The 23,030-nt window shown below is 45.0% G+C and overlaps 1 protein-coding gene across 1 annotated transcript in view; it reads right to left on the minus strand.

Annotated features, from left to right (window-relative positions):
• LOC126157528 (allatostatin-A receptor-like) overlaps positions 1-23,030 on the minus strand; it is a gene marked incomplete at its 3' end in the record, with an annotated part of 97,769 nt that overhangs the window by 46,485 nt on the left and 28,254 nt on the right. The window contains exon 3 of the mRNA XM_049916381.1: positions 1,789-1,986. Coding sequence (XP_049772338.1) covers positions 1,789-1,986 — 198 coding nt within the window. The remainder of the gene's footprint in view (positions 1-1,788; positions 1,987-23,030) is intronic.

The raw sequence follows: 23,030 nt of genomic DNA on the forward strand, positions 1-23,030 counted from the left end.
TGAATAAAGGAACTGAAAAAAAATTCGTGGTTGGTTGCTGTCTCAACACCATCGACATTTGTCTTCAAACAACAGCCACGGTCTCCAACCATGTCATCATATGACAAAATTGCAAGAAGCTTTTCTGTCTCAACCAATTTTGTTACGTTCTAATTCAGCATGTGTTCAAGAATTCTGCAGTAGCCGGATGTTACGAATATTGGCCTGTGACTGTGAGGGTCCGTTCTTTCACCTTCCTTGTATACAGGAGTAACTGTCGCTTTTACTCAGTTGTGTGGAACTTTGTCGTGGGCGGAAGATTCGCGTTACATGCAAGCAAATGGTAGCCATGACTATGACTGAAAAGTGGCGATAAGGTGCCAGAACTTCGTCTGGGCATTCTGCGTTGCGATCTACGTCTCCAAAAATCCATTCAAGTTAGACACAGTAGGAATGATGTAGTTACGAAGGTCGTTCAATGAGTAATGCCACACTTTTTTTTTCCTCAGAACGTATTTATTGTTAAGAGACAGAATTTGGTGGCAATGTACATCAACATGTCTCGTCCACGTCCTATTTTTCTACGTAGTCTCCATCACCTTCTATAACCGTGCACCAACGTTGTAAATGCTCTTGTCCCGTAGGCGTAGCCATGTTTCCGGTGCAAAGTGGTGCGCCCAGCTTTCGTGCCCAGTAACGATCTGTGACAGAACGACCTCTCCGTCGATCTCAAAACGCTCCAACAATTCAGATGAAACGGCCTTTCTTTGAATTTTGTGGTCCGCTGTGAGCATTCGTGGAGCCCATCGTGAGCACCTCTTTGAATATCTGAGAGTTTCGGTCAGTGCAGATGCACGTCCAATGCTGACCGACTATTGTAGAGCCAATTGTCGACTTGTGATGCGCTAGTCGGCACGAATAATTGCATCTGCACGATTCAGCGTGTCTGGAGCAGTGGCTGTGACAGGACGTCCCGAGCGTGGCTGATCATGTAGCTCTGATTCAGCATTTCCTTATGCTGTAACTTTATTTACCCATCGCCTAACTGTACTTTTTTTGTAGGAGTAGGAGCAGGAAAAGATAAACACTTCGGTACTTGAAATACAGTTAAAGCACCTTTACCAGTGTATAAACATATGCAAACATATTACATAACTTGCAATGAGGTGCGAAGCTCAAGCTGAGTGTCCCGGCCGTCTGCTCTTGATCAAATGGGCTGAAACTGGAGCGGAGGTCGTAGAGCTCTGCCGCTCCGGGTAGAGTGCGCTGTCGTCGGTGACTCGTAGTGCCAACTTACGAACCTATGCCGTGGCATCGTTGCTATCGATACCACACTTTTATCAACTAAAGCATCGCCATACACGGCACACAAAGTTTATGGATGTTCCCCATGGTTTCTTTTTCTGCGCACGAGAATTCAATAACAGCGCGCTGCTTATAATGTGAGTCTTATGTAGACCGCATTTTGACGCTGTACTACAGGTCTGACATCTGCCATAAGGGTTCGCAGTTTCACCGTCGCGCAGTACAAACATCAAACATGAAGCACCAATAAGGACGTTTGTCTGTGTATATTAATGCCTCTTTCAAAAAAAAAAAAAAAAAAAAAAATGTGGGGCATTCCTGTGTTAAAAATAAGCTCGCATAAGGATGAAATAATATTGGGGTATCAGTTTGGCATCATTCGGTCAAGATGTTCATGGCATAGCACTTCCTACTGCCCTCAGTGTAACTGTAAGCGCTCGTGTTCCGCAGTGAGAGACTTGATGAAGTGGCAGTACATAAGAGGGGAGGCGGTGCCGTGCTCACCTGTATGGGACACCAGCAGACGGCGAAGATGGCGACCACGACGACGACCATGCGCGTGACGCGCTTCTTGCCGCGCCGGCTCTCGGCGGAGAGGTGCCCGCCAGGCGCCCCGGCGCGCCACAGCCGCATCAGCATGCGCAGGTACAGGCTCACGATCAGCAGCAGCGGCAGCACGTACGACGTCAGGAAGAAGCTGATCTGCAACACCACCGCCGCAAGGCACCCCGTCACTGCTAGCGTCGTTCATCTTCAAAGTCTTTGATGGGCCACACAGAGTGTTACACACACGAAGTTCTGAACCAGAAATAACCTCCACGTTGGACCTTGAACGAAACACAGTTGCGTGTATTTTCTTCAAACATATATAATGTCCGTATGTGCGGACATTACGGAAGGCGAACTACTCACTGTTCAGAGGAATGTCGTTACACGTATTGCCAAATGCTCTGAAGTTGACGGACATCATTTTGAGCATTTTTTGCATTAATGTGGTATTTACAGGTAATCACGCTGTAACAGCATGCGTTCTCAGAAACGATAAGTTCACAAAGGTGCATGTGTCACATTGGAACAACCGAAATAAAATGTTCAAACGTACCTACGTTCTGTATTTTAATTTAGAAAATCTACCTGTTGCCAACTGTACGTCTAAAATTGAGACCCATATGTTTGTGACTATTACAGCGCCATCTCTCACAAAGCGACAAAAGTGGTCCAAGTAAAACATTCATATTTCTTTACGTACACCACGAACATGTAATAAAAATGGGGGCTCCTATTTTTAAAAACCGCAGTTGATATCCGTTTGACCTATGGCAGCGCCATCTAGCGGGCCAACCATAGCGCCATCTGGTTTCCCCATTCAAGCTAGACGAGTTTCGTTCTTTGTAGATTTTTCGTTTGATGCTTATTTCGTGAGATATTTGGCCCGGTCACTATCAGTGGACCACCCTATATATACAGGGTGTTTCAAAAATGACCGGTATATTTGAAACGGCAATAAAAACTAAACGAGCAGCGATAGAAATACACCGTTTGTTGCAATATGCTTGGGACAACAGTACATTTTCAGGCGGACAAACTTTCGAAATTACAGTAGTTACAATTTTCAACAACAGATGGCGCTGCGGTCTGGGAAACTCTATAGTACGATATTTTCCACATATCCACCATGCGTAGCAATAATATGGCGTAGTCTCTGAATGAAATTACCCGAAACCTTTGACAACGTGTCTGGCGGAATGGCTTCACATGCAGATGAGATGTACTGCTTCAGCTGTTCAATTGTTTCTGGATTCTGGCGGTACACCTGGTCTTTCAAGTGTCCCCACAGAAAGAAGTCACAGGGGTTCATGTCTGGCGAATAGGGAGGCCAATCCACGCCGCCTCCTGTATGTTTCGGATAGCCCAAAGCAATCACACGATCATCGAAATATTCATTCAGGAAATTAAAGACGTCGGCCGTGCGATGTGGCCGGGCACCATCTTGCATAAACCACGAGGTGTTCGCAGTGTCGTTTATACAGTTTGTACCGCCACAAATTCACGAAGAATGTCCAGATAGCGTGATGCTGTAATCGTTTCGGATCTGAAAAATGGGCCAATGATTCCTTTGGAAGAAATGGCGGCCCAGACCAGTACTTTTTGAGGATGCAGGGACGATGGGACTGCAACATGGGGCTTTTCGGTTCCCCATATGCGCCAGTTCTGTTTATTGACGAAGCCGTCCAGGTAAAAATAAGCTTCGTCAGTAAACCAAATGCTGCCCACATGCATATCGCCGTCATCAATCCTGTGCACTATATCGTTAGCGAATGTCTCTCGTGCAGCAATGGTAGCGGCGCTGAGGGGTTGCCGCGTTTGAATTTTATATGGATAGAGGTGTAAACTCTGGCGCATGAGACGATACGTGGACGTTGGCGTCATTTGGACCGCAGCTGCAACACGGCGAACGGAAACCCGAGACCGCTGTTGGATCACCTGCTGCACTAGCTGCGCGTTGCCCTCTGTGGCTGCCGTACGCAGTCGCCCTACCTTTCCAGCACGTTCATCCGTCACGTTCCCAGTCCGATGAACAGCACACGCTTACAGCAGAAAGACGACGTACAGAATGGCGCACCCACAGACTGCGTTGTCTTCTAGATCTTTCACATCACTTGCAGCGCCATCTGTTGTTGAAAATTGTAACTACTGTAATTTCGAAAGTTTGTCCGCCTGAAAATGTACTGTTGTCCCAAGCATATTGCAACAAACAGTGTATTTCTATCGCTGCTCATTTAGTTTTTATTGCCGTTTCAAATATAGCGGTCATTTTTGAAACACCCTATATATATATATATATACATATATATATACATATATATATATATATATATATATATATATATATATATATATATATATATATATATACAGGGTGTTACAAAAGGGTACGGCCAAACTTTCAGGAAACATTCCTCACACACAAAGAAAGAAAATATGTTATGTGGACATGGGTCCGAAAACGCTTATTTTCCATGTTAGAGCTCATTTTATTACTTCTCTTCAAATCACATTAATCATGGAATGGAAACACACAGCAACAGAACGTACCAACGTGACTTCAAACACTTTGTTACAGGAAATGTTCAAAATGTCCTCCATTAGCGAGGATACATGCATCCACCCTCCGTCGCATGGAATCCCTGATGCGCTGATGCAGCCCTGGAGAATGGCGTATTGTATCACAGCCGTCCACAATACGAGCACGAAGAGTCTCTACATTTGGTACCGGGGTTGCGTAGACAAGGGCTTTCAAATGCCCCCATAAATGAAAGTCAAGAGGGTTGAGGTCAGGAGAGTGTGGAGGCCATGGAATTGGTCCGCCTCTACCAATCCATCGGTCACCGAATCTGTTGTTGAGAAGCGTACGAACACTTCGACTGAAATGTGCAGGAACTCCATCGTGCGTGAACCACATGTTGTGTCGTACTTGTAAAGGCACATGTTCTAGCAGCACAGGTAGAGTATCCGGTATGAAATCACGATAACGTTCTCCATTGAGCGTAGGTGGAAGAAACTAAAATGAGCTTTAACATGGAAATTAAGCGTTTCCGGAAACATTTCCACATAACATCTTTTCTTTATTTGTGTGTGAGGAATGTTTCCTGAAGGTTTGGCCGTACCTTTTTGTAACACCCTGTATATTTATATATTATAGATGTTTCTACTTCATTGGTGTATTTCTCTTATTTTATAACAACACTTTGTTATACAAGTCGCTATTTGATACGAGAGTTGAAAGGTATCTGTTGTTTCAGCCACCCTATATTTGGATGAAGTACGGGATTACGGGAGAGTTCTTAGCTTTTATTTTCCGATTGCACGTTGATAAATTTCGATATTGCTACATCCGAAGTATTTAAGTTTTCCTTTTGGTCCTTGGAATCGGTAGATCGGCCACTGAACGGATAGGGCCACATGAGAACGTAGAATTTGAAACGAAGAAGGAGAGTCAGTTGTACGAAGTCGGTCAGTCTGTTGTGGACAGATGTGGGCTGTCCTAAGGGGACTCGCGCTGTAAAGCAGTTCATGTTGTTGTGAGGTAGTTGGCGCTGAGCGGTTCCTCCTTTGAAGTGCCTGCTATTCTGAGTCTGTAAGGGCAGACGGCACTGAGTCAGAAAAGGCCGTTTCAGAGTCGTTTGTGTCAGGCAGACTATAGTCTGATAATTCTGCTGCCTTTCAGTTTTTTTGTTAACGTCCGGGCTGTGCCCATTCAGCCATCTCAATAGTGGAATCACAATTATGACGATACGAATGTAAGGGCAACACAACACGCACTCTCTGAGCGGCGAAAATCTCCGGTCCGGCCGGTAATCCATCCCGGGCCCCTACGCTTAGCAATCCGCTGTGCTGACGGCACAGCTACCGGTGCGTACCTGCCACTCAGTTGAAGAGGAGAGAATAATAGTACCTGCCACTCAGTTGAAGAGGAGAGAATAATACTGGAATCGGTACTGAGAGTGGCCACACCATCATACCTTAAGAAAGCGAGCTATATTAAATTAATTACGAAATGTTGTTTAGTTCATCGGTCCCTAGACTTACACACTACTTAAACTAACTTATGCTAACAACAACAACAACAACAACAACACACACACACACACACACACACACACACACACACACACACACATGCCCGAGGGAGGACTCGAAACTCCGTCGGGAGTCGCCTCGCAGTCTGTGACATGGCGCCTCTAACCGCGCGCCCACTCCACGCGGCACGAAATGTGCAAGCTTCTCCTCTGTTTTTATTCTGCTCAGCGAAACGAGGTATGCCGTTCTCTTTTCTTCATGGTTAGGTGTTATATGTAGAGACAGTATGACTATTAGGTTTTCCAGCGAACCGAGCAGCGAAGTAACAGAGTGAGATCAATATACTTCATTCTGACTACGTTCACGTCCCATGTTTGATCCACTATCGGAAGTTAGCAACTTGTTACTTCAGCCACTAAACATTGTTAATATTTCTTTGTTTTTTTAAATTATTGGCGAATTGTCGATTAAAGAATCGAGAAGAATGTTACTGTATTAAGTGTAGCAGATGGTTTGAGTTGTATTAACCAGTGTGAAGTTTTGTGATGATAATTATTCTAACAAATCAGAACTTCACCTGAAATTTCCATTTTCACTGTGTCAGTAAGACTGATGTTCCCGTCTCATGACGTTGTAAAATACACTGAAGCGCCAAATAAACTGTTATAGGCATGCGTACTCAAATACAAAGATATGTAAACAGGCAGAATACGGCGCTGCGGTCGGCAGCGTCAATGTAAGACAACAAGTGTGTGGCGCCGTTGTTTGATCGGTTATTCCTGCTACAATGGCAGGTTATCAAGATGTAAGTGAGTTTGAACGTGGTGTTATAGTCGGCGCACGAGCGATGGAGCACACAGCATCTCCGAGGTAGCGATGAAGTGGGGATTTTCCCGTACAACAATTTCACGATTGTATGGTGAATATCTGGAGTCCGGTAAAACATCAAATCTCCGACATCGGCCTGGAAAAAAATCCTCCTACAACGGGACCAACGACGACTGAAGAGAATCGTTCAACGTGACAGAAGTGCAACCCTTTCGCAAATTTCTGCAGATTTCGATGTTGGGCCATCAACAAGAGTCAGCGTCATCTTGCGAGCCATTAAACGAAACATAATAGATATAGGTTTTACTCTTGTACCCTTGATGACTGCACGACACAAAGCTTTATGCCTCACCTAGGCCCGTCAACACCGACATTGACTGTTGATGACTGGATACATCGTCGGACGAGTCTCGTTTCAAACTGTATCCAGCAGATGGGCGTGTACGGGTGAGGAAACTACCTCATGAATCCATGGATCCTGCATGTCAGCAGGGGCTGCTCAAGCTGATGGAGGCTCTGTAATGGTGTGGGACGTGTGCAGTTGGATTGATGTGGGACCCCTGATACGTCTAGATACTACTCTTATAGGTAACAGGTACGTAAGCATTCTGTCTGATCACCTGTATCCATTCATGTCCATTGTGCATTCCGATCGAGGGCAATTCCAGCAGGAGAATGCGACACCACTCATATCCAGAATTGCTACAGAGGAACACTCTTCTGAGCTTAAGCACCTCCGCTGGCCACCCAAACTCCTCAGACATTGAACATTACTGAGCATATCTGGGATGACTTGCAACGTGCTGTTCAGAAGAGGTATCCATCCCATCGTACACTTCCGCATTAGTGAACAGCCCTGCAATTCCCTCCTGCACTACTTCAGCCCACGTCATGTTGCGCCACTTCTCCGTGCTCGCGAGGGCCCTACACGACATTAGGCTGGTGTACCAGTTTCTTCGGCTCTTCAGTGTAGTAACAAATAAATATTTTGTGATTAACGCTAGTCTGGGCTTTCAATTTATTTCTTCCTAAGTAAGACATCTGTGAGGAATCACTGTTGCATAACAAGATGAATTTTGTAAGTGTATGGCAAGCTACGCTGCAGATCAACGAAGCTGTGCCTGCCGAGTTCTTACTTTTGAAGGTGGTGCGGCATTTGCAGTCCCTGTTTAAGGAAACGTATGAACGATTTAATTTCTTTATCCCATATACAACGTGTAACGGGTGGAAGTGTAGATATTTTTGTATGTGGTACATCAACATATGCACACATCAGTGTCGTGGTTTTTTTATTCTCTGCGTCAAACAATTTTCCCACAAACACACCATAAACTTTGCGACGTAACGTTTCCTGCATGGTCATAGCTGCACCACAAAGTGGACTATGCCTGTCAGTACAGACAACCCGTTTTGCGTTCTCATGTCCACACTTCAACACCTGACTGCTGCCCAGGGGAAAATAAGCATTAACTTTAAGGAACTTACCAGCCTAAAAACACACGACTTGTAATAGCTATAGTTATTAGTCCACAAATGACGTAATTACTGAAGTAATGTTGTTCTGTACACCTTTCTCAGTCGCCAATAAAATTATGTGCACTTACGTATTAAGACAGGAACTGGCCATCAGTGAAATAGAAAGGTTGTTTATTGTTTGATTCACACCAGAATTTCTTCAAAGTAACGACAGATTAACCGTTGTGCACCGTATGTACCGGTGTGTGTTTAAAGATGCTTGGCTATAGTCAGATGCATATCGATATGATTACTAGACGAGTACACTCAACAATTAGATGCTGTACACAGTTGAATGCATCACAAACAGTGGAACAGTCATGAGTAGCGTTCACAGAGTACAAACAATGTGGAAACCGCAAGCACCAACAACATTGTACTGAAATACGCTCACCTAACTAAATATTAGACACGTCTTTTTTTTTGTATAAAAACACCACACTGGTTGCTTTGGAGCACCGTAGATGATTTAGAACTACTACAACGCGGTCATGTGACTCTGAAATGACAATGTAGTGGTATGTACGTGCCAGTTGGTTGTATGGAATCAGCGCAGTAAGGTGGGTGAGTCTGGAGACATGACAGAAGGGCAAAAAGGAACTATAGTGTAATACGTCCCGATGACCATACCTTGAATGAAATTGCTTTGTGTGCTGGCCTATCAACGCGGACAGTACAATGTATCCACACGGAGCGGTGTACGAACAGTAGTCACGTAACAAGGCGTACGAACAGCCGTCATAAGAAGATCCGATGTGACAGAGACCGGAGCTGAGTGTCATCCCTTGTCAATGACAATCGTTTTAAACCATACAGGAGTTGCAGCTGTCAGTGAATACAAGTCAATCTCAATTAGTTTCCGAAGGAATATTGTGAAGGAAACTGATTGAAATGAACATGTGGAGTCGGATATCCGCAGGAAGCCATGCTCACAGAAGCACAACAAGCTGTCTGGAGGCGTGTAGAGTGGCCACGTGAGTCGCTATTTTCTCTCTTTCCATATGATGAAACGCACTGAATGCACCGATGGCTTACTGTTTGGAGGGTGGACTTCAGACCAGAAGTGTTTTTGGAGGTGTTTCTCGTACCATGGCTTGGGCTCACTCATTCAGGTTCCCTTGAACGTGAACCAGGATGCTTGTGTGTAATGATACGGAACCGATGACCTAGCAACGGCGGAAAGGCTTCATCCTGCCGTAACCCTCAGAGCTTCACAGCCCCACAACAGGCTACAGCAGTCCATCCACCTCACCGCTGCGCCACACCCAACCCAGGGTTATTGTGCGGTTCGCCGACCCCCAGTGGACCTCCCCAGGAACGTCTCATACCAGATGAGTGTAACCCCAATGTTTGCGTGGTAGAGTAATGATGGTGTACCATTACGCGGCGACAGTGTTTGCGCAGCAATCGCCGACATAGAGTAACTGAGGCGGAATAAGGGGAACCAGCCCTCATTCAACGAGGCAGATGGAAAACCGCCTTAAAAACCATACACAGGCGGGCTGGCACACCGGACCTCCGCCGGGCGGATTCGTGCCGGGGACCGGCACGCTTTCCCGCTCGGGAAGCAGCGCGTTTAGACCGCCTGGCTAGCTGGAACCAGGATGATTACTTCAACATTATCGGTGGCCAACTGTATGGTTAACGGAAAAGTGATTGCATCTATGTCTTAGCACTTGTCCATATCTCCGTTACGTTATGCTTGGATTTCCTGGCCCGCATCTCGTGGTCGTGTGGTAGCGTTCTCGCTTCCCACGCCCGGGTTCCCGGGTTCGATTCCCGGCGGGGTCAGGGATTTTCTCTGCCTCGTGATGGCTGGGTGTTGTGTGCTGTCCTTAGGTTAGTTAGGTTTAAGTAGTTCTAAGTTCTAGGGGACTGATGACCATAGATGTTAAGTCCCATACTGCTCAGAGCCATTTTTTTGGATTTCCTATGGGAGGTATACGACGGAGCCTTTACTCGAATGCTCACTAGGATGTCGCTAGGATGAAGCTCTCCGTCTGCCAACGATTCCTATTAACGTTTCCCGATCATCTCTGTTACAGTGCCGTCTAAACTATACGAATGTATGATAATATTAACATTTCGTCTCTGAATTTCTTCTATTCCTTTCCTGCGGTCAGTATGATGAAAATCCCACAGTTGAATGAATACCCAACAGCAGGTAGCACCACAGTATTGCATGCGGTTTCCTTAACATGTACACTTCAGTTTCCGTGAAACTTCTCAACAAATAAAAGTCTTCCACTATGCACATCTAATTTAGACTGAAGATATTCGTTCAAATCCATTTTTCATTGTGTTGTTACCTTCAGAGATTTAAACAAATTAAATGACTCCAGAAGAATACCAAAAATACCAAAAATACCAAAAATATAGTACGCGAATTACATATGAAGGACAACGATTGTTGTCAGATAGCTGAAATCATAACAAGAGTCATACATTCTTTCATAGATGTGAAGCACACACACGCGTTAGGATCAAGGCTTTTTTCAAGGAAAGTTTTACCGCAGCACTGACATTAAAGTAGCACCATATTAAAGCTTCCTGGCGGATTTTAACTGTGTGCCCGACCGAGACTCGAACTCGGGACATTTCCTTTCGTGGGCAAGTGCTCTACCATCTGAGCTACCCAAGCACGACTCACGCCCGGTCCTCACAGCTTCATTTCTGCCAGTATCTCGTCTCCTACCTTCCAAACTTTACAGAAGCTCTCCTGCGAACCTTGCAGAACTAGCACTCCTGAAAGAAAGGATACTGCGGAGGCATGGCTTAGCCACAGCCTGGGGGATCCTTTCTTTCAGGAGTGCTAGTTCTGCAAGGTTCGCAGGAGAGCTTCTGTAAAGTTTGGAAGGCAGGAGACGAGATACTGGCAGAAATGAAGCTGTGAGGACCGGGCGTGAGTCGTGCTTGGGTAGCTCAGATGGTAGAGCACTTGCCCGCGAAAGGCAAAGGTCCCGAGTTCGAGTCTCGGTCGGGCACACAGTTTTAATCTGCCGAGAAGTTTCATATCAGCGCACACTCCGCTGCAGAGTGAAAATCTCATTCTGGTAGCACCATATTCTTCAGTTCGAAAAATGCTATCTTCAGGGGAAAAACTTGACAAACCTACTATGGCTTCAGAAAGGGTCCCTTTACAGAAAATAAGAATTTATTTGCTTAAACTTTTGGATCTGTAATATTTGAAACCGGGAAATTATGGACTATTTGTGTACACAACATGCAGGCATTGTTAGCTCTAGCAGTAATTGGCTGAATTATATATTCTGATTTTCGGTATCATATCAGGCTGAATACACTAAGCCGTCAGATTTTGCTCAGGCCATTAATTGACGAATGGGCGATGTTATTATAGGTTTCTTTGAATTTTTCTCATATTGAGAAATGAGAATGCGTGATTTACTTTATTTGGCAAAAAACTTTCTAATGCCAAATCGCAGAAATATTTATTTTCAACAACCGGTTTCGACATACTTTGCTGCCATATTCAGGTCTGACGTAAAGGCGAAGTCTATCAAACCTGTTGTCGAAAACAAAGAAATACTTATGCGATCTTTCCTTTTGAAATTTTTTTTACCAAATTACAGCTTTTGGGTAATGAACAATGTTTGTCACTGACAGTAGAATATGCAGATAGATAACAGTGTCAATAGTGGTATTTATCTTCTAAAATAAGGATCAAAGATAAAACGTCTCTCACGGACGACTGAACAAGACAAATATTTGATGTATCTACAATTTCGAACATATTACGTAATTATTGCTACAAAATGTCACTGGTTGCATCATACTTACTGTTTTTATGAAACTGCTTCAAACTGTCATCTAACTGAAAATGTTTACACTCACAAAGGTAGGTTCAAAAATGGCTCTGAACACTATGGGACTTACCTTCTGAGGTTATCAGTACCCTAGAACTTACAACTACTTAAACCTAACTAACGTAAGGATATCACACACACATCACACACATCCATGCCCGAGGCAGGATTCGAACCTGCGACCGGCGCGGTCGCTCGGTTCCAGACTGTAGCGCCTAGAACCGCTCGGCCACTCCGGCCGGCACAAAGTAAGGATAATGCCAACTGTATGACTCAGAGAAACATTCAAACGCATGCTCTTATTAATCTTGACGTAATCACGCAACACACTTATCGAAAATAAATTAGCATTTATAATGTGTCTTGTGCATCGCTACATCACATAAATTCAGAAATTATACGAGAGTGGTCAGGAGCACAAATACATTCGTGCTTTTGTCTTTAGCGTGGGACGATATGTAACCGTAAAAAGTAGCGCCGATAAGAATGGTAGAGAAGTTTAACTTAGCGCTGAAAAGAATTTGTCTGATGCACCAGTCGAACACAGGGAATGTTACGATGTTTTACAATACAACTTAGCAATGCAAAACCAAGATGCTATGTGAGAAATTGCAGAAAACAACGGCGAATAGATATGAAGCAACATGATGGGTGACTGTTGTAGGTGCAGTGTCATAGTGAGACACGCGAAATGGTGCAAACAATGCTAGGTATACCACCGAAATGCTAGTCTTCAGTCGTAGATAGTTTTCTGTTGTCTCTTAACACGAACGCGTGATTTGTAAACAAAGCCAGATTCGTCGAGAGCAGAGTGATGATTGAGAGCCAATAATGGGAAGAAAAAAGTGTAGGTACAATGCACGTTCGAATACAATGAGGAGAATGGAATGACGGGTAGTAGCTCATACACCACACTGTACTAGAATGAATCCCGGATACCTACCTGCGTTGCTGTTGCGAGCAGCTCGGATTACGCGACGTATCCTTGGAAGCGATCGTCAACTTTCAGCTGTAGCGTCTCTGCGGCAAGGATGAACATAAACAGAAGTGAAACGAGGGTAATGGAATTTGCTCAAATTAGGAGGTGGTGAGACAATTAAACTGCCTGGCAAAGAAAGTGAAGCGCACAAAATGGGAGGAGGAAACGGAATGAATCTTCAAAGGTTGAGAGGTTATTTGATATTATTTTAGTGGTTTACAAAAAACTTGTCAATACGAACCCACTTCTTTGTATGATGTTGCACCCCCCTGGCCTGAAAGTACGCACTAATTCGATTGTAAAGTGTCATAAAGACGTTATATCCTTCCCTGGCGCCAGCTGGTCCACACCTTTTGACTGGTGCCTGATATCCTGAATACTGGCACTTAGACGGATTTGACGTCAGCGTTGGTCCCACACGTATTCTATCGAGGACATATCTGGGGATCATGCGGGCACGGGAGTACCTAGACGTAACGCAGACAGTTCATTGGGTCATGTGCCATGTCTGGACGAGCGTTGTCGTGTTGAAATGTGGCACCATGTTATTGTTGAATCAGAAATAATAGATGACGCAGGATATCTGTGAATTACCGTTGTGCCGTCAGTCGTGACCTGACGTCATACTGATGGCTCCTCACATCGTGTCGCCAGGAATGACACTTTTGTGCCTCTCCAAAACAAAGGAAGAATGGGACCTCTTACCACATTGCTGCCGTACACGCTGACGACCGTCATCTTGGTGGTGCGGAAACGCGATTCGTTGCTGCACACAACGTAACCCCATTCATCCATAGTCCACGCTTCCCAGTGATGGCATCACTCCAAACGTTGCCGATTGTTTCGTAGTATTAACTGCAGCCTACGCATGTCTCACTAATCCGCCAGCGTGGCTGCTGCTAGCTTCTGTCCAACAGCGCAAGATGAACAGAATGTGGCAGGGAATCCATTACTTTTGCCGGACGACAGGATGGCAGGCGCAAATATACTTGGTGCGCAATACAATGATCCTTCCTTGTGGTCAGGCGTGGTCGATCGGACCCTTGACAACCAATACGCATGCTTTCACGTTCCCATGCAGTCCAACTTCGGGCGACTGTCACACCTGAAAACCTGGACATCACACTATGCGACAAGCCCGGCAAATAGAGAGGCACCATGAGTCCCTTTCAAAAATCGGTAATGTAGTCAGTTGCTGACACACACGATTAAGCTGTATGTTCGAGTACTTAACAGTGATCTTCAACATCTGACGCACTTCAGGCCACTCATGTATGGTAACAACACTAAACACAAAGAATACTAATGCGCTCTGGTGGCTGTTCTACCTGTCACAGGGAATTTGCAACTCAAATCATTTACACACCTGCCAATGGACTGTACGAAACGTACTTATATTGACATCCGATTATGTCTTATGGATACTTCGGTTTTTTGTTAGGTAGTCTAGACAAGAAATGAGACAAAGTTGTAGCTGCTGACCTTTTCCATATGGGCAATAAAATAACTGATGATCGCCGAAGTAAAGAGGATGTAAATTGCAGGCTGGCAATAGCAAGAAAAGCATTTCTGAAAAAGGTGGATTTATTAACGTCTAATATATTGTTAAGTGTCAGGAAGTCACTTTTGAAGGTATGTACCTAGTGTGACCAGTAAACACTTCAGACGAGAAAATAACAAGAGGTTTTCAAATGCGGTGCTGTAGAAAAATGCCGAAATTTAGACGAGCAGGTTTGACTACTAATGAGAATGTACTGAATCGAACTAGGGAAAAAGAAATTCAAACCGTAACGCGGCTAAGAGATGATAGGACACCTCTTGAGGCGTCAAGGACTCGTCAGTGTGGTAATATAGGGAAATGTGTAGGAGTAGGGTACGGGAGGGATAAAAGTTGTAGAACGAGACCAAGGGTTGGTTACAACAAGCAGGTTTTAATAAATGTGGGTTGCAGTAGTTCTGCAGAGACGAAGAGGCTGGCATTGGATGGACTAGTGCTGAGAGGTCCAGCAAACCAGTCTTTGGACTAAAGACCACAACAAGACGTTGAATGTATAAATATACAGGGTGGTCCACTGATAGTGACCGGGCCAAATATCTCACGAAATAAGCATCAAACGAAAAAACTACAAAGAACGAAACTCGTCTAGCTTGAAGGGGGAAACCAGATGGAGCTATGGTTGCCCCGCTAGATGGCGTGCCATAGGTCACACGGATATCAACTGCGTTTTTTAAAATAGGAACCCGAATTTTTTATTACATGTTCGTGTAGCATGTAAGGAAATATGAATGTTTTAGATGGACCACTTTTTTCGCTTTGTGATAGATGGCGCTGTAATAGTCACAAACGTATAAGTACGTGGTATTACGTAACATTCCCCCAGTGCGGACGGTATTTTCTTCGTGGTACATTACCCGTGTTAAAATGGACCGTTTACCAATTGCGGAAAAGCTCGATATCGTGTTGATGTATGGCTATTGTGATCAAAATGCCCAACGGGCGTGTGCTATGTATGCTGCTCGGTATCCTGGACGACATCATCCAAGTGTCCGGACCTTTCGCCGGATAGTTACGTTATTTAACGAAACAGGAAGCGTTCAGCCACATGTGAAACGTCAACCACGACCTGCAACAAATGATGATGTTCAAGTAGGTGTTTTAGCTGCTGTCGCGGCTAATCCGCACATCAGTAGCAGACAAATTGCGCGAGAATCGGGAATCTGAGAAACGTCGGTGTTGGGAATGCTACATCAACATCGATTGCACCCGTACCATATTTCCATGCACCAGGAATCGCATGGCGACGACTTTGAACGTCGTGTACAGTTCTGCCACTGGGCACAAGAGAAATTACGGGACGATGACAGATTTTTTGCACGCGTTGTATTTAGCGACGAAGCGTCATTCACCATCAGCGGTAACGTAAACCGGCATAATATGCACTACTGGGCAACGGAAAATCCACGCTGGCAGCGACAAGTGGAACATCAGCGACCTTGGCGGGTTAATGTATGATGCGGCATTATGGGAGGAAGGTTAATTGGCCCCCATTTTATCCATGGCAAATCTAAATGGTGCAATGTACGCTAATTTTGTAGTGTTCTACCGATGTTACTACGTAGTGTTCTACCGATGTTACTACAAGATGTTTCACTGCATGACAGAATAGCGATGTACTTCCAACAAGATGGAGGTCCGTCACATAGCTCGCGCGGGCATGGATGTGTGTGATGTCCTTAGGTTAGTTAGGTTTAAGTAGTTCTAAGTATAGGGGACTGATGACCTCTGATGTTAAGTCCCATAGTGTTTAGAGCCATTTTGAACATAGCTCGCGTGCGGCTGAAGCGGAATTGAATAGCATATTTCATGACAGGTGGATTGGTCGTCGAAGCACCTTACCATGACCCGCATATTCACCGGATCTGCCGTCCCCGGATTTCTTTCTCTGGGGAAAGTTGAAGGATATTTGCTATCGTGATCCACCGATAACGCCTGGCAACATGCGTCAGCGCATTCTCAATGCATGTGCGAATATTACGTAAGGCGAACTACTCGCTGTTGAGAGAAATGTCGTTACACGTATTGCCAAATGCATTGAGGTTGACGGACATCTTTTTGAGCATTTATTGCATTAATGTGTTATTTACAGGTAATCACGCTGTAACAGCATGCGTTCTCAGAAATGATAAGTTCACAAAAGAACATGTATCACATTGGTACAACCGAAATAAAATGTTCAAACGTACCTACGTTCTGTATTTTAATTTAAAAAAACCTACCTGTTACCAGCTGTTCGTCTAAAATCGTGAGCCATATGTTTGTGACTTTTACAGCGCCATCTATCACAAAGCGAAAGAAGTGGTCCAACTAAAACATTCATATTTCTTTACGTACTACACGAATATGTAATAAAAATGGGAGTTCCTATTTTTAAAAAACGCAGTTGATATCCGTTTGACCTATGGCAGCGCCATCTAGTGGGCCAACCATAGCGCCATCTGGTTTCCCCCTTCAAGCTAGACAAATTTCGTTCTTTGTAGTTTTTTCGTTTGACGCTTATTTCGTGAGGTATTTTGCCCGGCCACGATCAATGGACCACTCTGTATATATATAAATAAAAACAAAAAAAGAAAGCAGGTGCCTAAGTTCTACTATGTACTATTATCTGTAAGCCAGGACTGCTAAATCAGGTAGGACATATAGCCTGAAATCAGAATGCAGGAAGGACATTCTAAAAGATAGATGAACTTAGGCAGGTAATATGAAGCCGTAATATGTTAAACGACTATCTCAAAATGTAAAGCGAACGAGCGAGAGTGAACCAATTACTGTAATGTTTATTAAACTTACGGAAAAACGGTGCGAACTTACGCACCAACTCAATAGATGTTAGATCATGTCTATTCATGACCTCTGCCCACAACGTCTGTTGCATGCACACTATGCAGTACCGCACTGGTATACTGCGTGACAGATTTTCCTTGCATGATGTATGTTACGTGTTTTTATGGTGTCCGGATGTTGTTGTTGTTGTTGTTGTCTACAGTCCTGAGACTGGTTTGATGAAGCTCTCCATCCTACTCTATCCTGTGGAAGCTTCTTCATCTCCCAATACTTACTGTACCTACATCCTTCTGAATCTGCTTAGTGTACTCATCTCTTGGTCTCCCTCTACGATTTTTACCCTCCACGCTGCCCTCCAATGCTAAATTTGTGATCCCTTGATGCCTCAAATTAAAATGTCAGAGTGATGGTAGTTTTCTGAAAATGCGAACTAAATTTCGGCCACCTGAAGCTTCAAAGTTGCGTATCGGAGAGCTGCGCATATCTCTTTCATAACTGGCGGCCAACAGGCGCTTACACGTGAGGCGGGAAACTGCGCGCAGGCGGAGGTGTGGAGATATGAAACGGGCGAGTTTAACGGGGCGGGAACTGGCGGTGAGTGGGTGGCTGGGGGAGGGAGTGGGGGTTGGACAACTGCTGCTGCTGCCTCTGCGCGCTGCCCCTGTGCGAGCGAGCGCCCGCCTGCACCCACTGCCCTCATAACCACCGCCCTGCCACGCTTCACAGCAGATTACGGGGAACGCCCCTGGCTACTCGCCTGCTCTCACAAGTGCCTCGCCATCCGGCGCTGTTGTTTCCTAACGGACGGGCCAATCTCGCGGCATGCTGTACAGATTTCTTAAACCACTACCGACTCACTGCTATCACCGCAGCAAGGCTTTCTTTATTTATTTTTAATTACCAGCTGTGTACCTAGCATTGCCCAGGTTCACATTTATTCCAGTTTTCTATTAGTCCTTCTTCCCCTTTTCTCTGTTCATCTCCTTCCTCCTCCCTCTGCCCTCCTTCAAAATGGTTCAAATGGCTCTGAGGACTATGGGACTTAACTACTGAGGTCATCAGTCCCCTAGTACTTAGAACTACTTAAACCTATTCCCACGCCCGGGTTCCCGGGTTCGATTCCCGGCGGGGTCAGGGATTTTCTCTGCCTCGTGATGGCTGGGTGTTGTGTGCTGTCCTTAGGTTAGTTAGGTTTAAGTAGTTCTAAGTTCTAGGGGACTGATGACCATAGATGTTAAGTCTCATAGTGCTCAGAGCCATTTGAACCATTTGAACTTAAACCTAACTAACCTAAAGACATCACACACATCCAAGCCCGAGGCAGGATTCGAACCTGCGACCGTAGTTGTCACGAGGTTCCAGACTGTAGCGCCTAGAGCCGCTCGACCACTCCGGCCGGCTGTCCTCCTTCCTCCTCTCTCTCTCTCTACCATTCTCCTTTTCCCCTTCTCTATCCATTTCTCCTCCTCTGTCTCTATCCATCTGATATTCGCCCCCCTCTCTATCCATCTCCTTCTCTCTTCTCTTCTCTGTCCATCTGCTTCTCCCCCCACCTGTGTCCTTCTCCTCTTTACTCCTCTCAGTTTCTCCACATCCTCTTCCAACTCTTCTCTGTTTTCACCTGCACCCCAGTAGGAGGTTGGCGGTTCTTACTTATTCAGTATTTCGAGGTCGTAAGTAACACGTGCATCAAATCAGAGATGAAATCGATCCAGGGCTTTAGGAGGAGATTTTTACCCGCGTCTTCACCTATGTACGTACATGTCATATTTCACGTATATTTAACATATTTCACATACATATACCCTGTATCTCTAGCAAATTTCGCCTTTCTGTTGCCGGTTTCGGGCAGCTCAATATTTATGACGTTTTATCTCCTGAACTTCGTGTCGTACAGTGATATAATTTTGCAGATATACAGGGTGTGTTACAATGTCATTTAGAAATTTGGGGACAGGTGCCTTACACAAAAACAAGGAAAAAAAAGATCAGTAAACTTGGGTCCTAAAGTGCATACCTTAAGAGCATTGACCGCTTTCTCCAGTAGAAGAGATGTGTTTCACACCAGCAAAGATGAACAAGTGCTCAGAGCTCTTAAGATATACGTTTTAGAGCTTACGTTTAGTGGACAATTTTTTCTTGTTTTGGTGTAAGAAGCTGGAGGGGGGGGGAGGGATCAGCGAGAAAAAAAAGTTTTGCAAACTTCTGAATTTGTGTATAAAGTTTGTTGCGAACTGTCTAAGTGCTCTCACTCTCAAATACTGAATGAATAATATATGGGTATTTGTGCGTCATGGGCTGTACTTCTCTTTTTCCCCCCCCATCCCAACCTCTTTAGTAGGTGTTTCTTACCGCCATCGCGCTTCCTTCCAGACAGTAAAGGATACATGTACCGAGTTTGGTTCAGTTCGGTCAATTAGTTTACGAGATCTGCATACATGCATGCATACACATATACATTTTTGTAATATGCATGTGGATATGGCGTGTGAGCCGAAACTTAAATAAACGGATGCAGCTACTCCAACTGATTATGAACACAATACATTGCAGTTTACACTGTACTGTTTGTTATGTATGTATGCATGTATTTATGTATGTTTGTAGTAGCGTATGTATGTTGCTAAACTGCTAACTCGGTTCATGGTGCGTGATCCAAATTGCAGGTTGCCTGTCTAACGGGTTCCATAGACAACAGAATTTTTTTCATTATTTCATATAAATATTGTTCGAGTTGAAAAATTTCAAATACTGGCGTGATGTACTCATTAAGATGCATGGTCTTACGTTAAGGGTTTAACACAGCAAGTCAAATATTACAGTTAGAAACTGTGAATATATATATGATGAGGCAGGGTAATTCATGGGGCGCAATTTACCCACAGTACAGTTGAGAAAGAAAACAGTTAGCGAGAAACATCACACATTATATAAAACATTTACAGAAATTTTTCTCGCTGACATCTTTCACAAAATGACGAAAGGATGAAAAAAATCATCGCTTACTACACTCCTGGAAATGGAAAAAAGAACACATTGACACCGGTGTGTCAGACCCACCATACTTGCGAGAGGGCTGTACAAGCAATGATCACACGCACGGCACAGCGGACACACCAGGAACCGCGGTGTTGGCCGTCGAATGGCGCTAGCTGCGCAGCATTTGTGCACCGCCGCCGTCAGAGTCAGCCAGTTTGCCGTGGCATACGGAGCTCCATCGCAGTCTTTAACACTGGTAGCATGCCGCGACAGCGTGGACGTGAACCGTATGTGCAGTTGACGGACTTTCAGCGAGGGCGTATAGTGGGCATGCGGGAGGCCGGGTGGACGTACCGCCGAATTGCTCAACACGTGGGGCGTGAGGTCTCCACAGTACATCGATGTTGTCGCCAGTGGTCGGTGGAAGGTGCACGTGCCCGTCGACCTGGGACCGGACCGCATCGACGCACGGATGCACGCCAAGACCGTAGGATCCTACGCAGTGCCGTAGGGGACCGCACCGCCACTTCCCAGCAAATTAGGGACACTGTTGCTCCTGGGGTATCGGCGAGGACCATTCGCAACCATCTCCATGAAGCTGGGCTACGGTCCCGCACACCGTTAGGCCGTCTTCCGCTCACGCCCCAACATCGTGCAGCCCGCCTCCAGTGGTGTCGCGACAGGCGTGAATGGAGGGACGAATGGAGACGTGTCGTCTTCAGCGATGAGAGTCGCTTCTGCCTTGGTGCCAATGATGGTCGTATGCGTGTTTGGCGCAGTGCAGGTGAGCGCCACAATGAGGACTGCATACGACCGAGGCACACAGGGCCAACACCCGGCATCATGGTGTGGGGAGCGATCTCCTACACTGGCCGTACACCACTGGTGATCGTCGAGGGGACACTGAATAGTGCACGGTACATCCAAACCGTCATCGAACCCAACGTTCTACCATTCCTAGATCGGCAAGGGAACTTGCTGTTCCAACAGGAGAATGCACGTCCGCATGTATCCCGTGCCACCCAACGTGCTCTAGAAGGTGTAAGTCAACTACCCTGGCCAGCAAGATCTCCGGATCTGTCCCCCATTGAGCATGTTTGGGACTGGATGAAGCGTCGTCTCACGCGGTCTGCACGTCCAGCACGAACGCTGGTCCAACTGAGGCGCCAGGTGGAAATGGCATGGCAAGCCGTTCCACAGGACTACATCCAGCATCTCTACGATCGTCTCCATGGGCGAATAGCAGCCTGCATTGCTGCGAAAGGTGGATATACACTGTACTAGTGCCGACATTGTGCATGCTCTGTTGCCTGTGTCTATGTGCCTGTGGTTCTGTCAGTGTGATCATGTGATGTATCTGACCCCAGGAATGTGTCAATAAAGTTTCCCCTTCCTGGGACAATGAATTCACGGTGTTCTTATTTCAATTTCCAGGAGTGTATATTTTCTCTGATCATTCACTAAAATTCATCAGTCATGACGTTTTAATTGATTATTTCTTTACTATTAACTTCGTTCGCAAGTCATTTTGGAGACAGTATCCACATACACTACCAAATGTACCAAAAATTGTATGATTCGTAGTACAGGACATAATAAGTCATGAACATCGAGATAGGTGAGAAAGTATCTTTCGCTTGAAACGGACCGCAAATTATTCAGACAAAGGACATAGAGGGTTTGATAATGAGAGCATTTAGCAACTTTCAACAAGCTTTAAACATAATTACAAACATTTTCTAAACTTATTCTCGCTTACATGCTTGACGTCAAATATTTAACACATTAACTCTTTGCAAGTTATCAGACGCTTGAAGCTGTTTTATACCTTTACTTTGGTTCTTTAAAGAAGAGAGTATGAGGATCCACTGGTTACTGCTAAGTTACATACTTTCAACTTTTATCCTAACTCACGAACATAGGGACTTGAGAAGATAAGTTATACATGTTGTCCCACGATAACACCTCTCCGCAACAAGAGATACACGTTGTCAACAGAGATTAAGATAATATTCCCGGTTCCTAGTGGCACAATTCTGCTGCAGTCCGGATAACATGTGCATCACAGTGTGCAATTGAAACGTCGTTGTACTGGAAACTTATTCCGAAGTTGAAGTGCGTGAGATATGGCGGTATTTTTGGGCAAAACTTCTAAATTACACAGAGATTCAGGGTAAAATTTAGGCGGTATATGGACCATATGCAATGTCGCGTCCAGTCGTAGAGAAATGGTGCCAATGTTATGTGACTCTTTTTCTCAAACTGTCCTGAGAGTGATTTAAACCTCGAATGAAAAATTCAGATCAAATCGGAATAAATTAATCGCTGTGAGTAAATGAAACATGAATCAGTACCAGTGACTGCCAGTATTTAACTATGTAGATTATAATTTCCTACATTGAACCGCATGTAAGAAGTCTCTATGACAGCAAGTTGGACTTGAATGTAGGCGAGTTTCGGAATAGTGGTTATCGTCAAAAGAACGGCAGGCAGTCAGAATTTGTCGAAATACGCGGGCAGCTAAGGTAAAACCTTAAAAATTGAAATAGGGAACAGCAAAGTTCAGGGCATCTTTGAAGACCGTGAGATACCACCACCGCGCTCAGGTCCTGCAAGAACGAAAGTTTAAGAAAAACAACTACCACTGGTTAACCTAAATATTTAGTAGCAGGAGTAAGAATCACAGTTGTGATAACAG

This window comes from Schistocerca cancellata, chromosome 2 (genome assembly GCF_023864275.1).
Source record: "Schistocerca cancellata isolate TAMUIC-IGC-003103 chromosome 2, iqSchCanc2.1, whole genome shotgun sequence".
Taxonomy (NCBI): domain Eukaryota; kingdom Metazoa; phylum Arthropoda; class Insecta; order Orthoptera; family Acrididae; genus Schistocerca; species Schistocerca cancellata.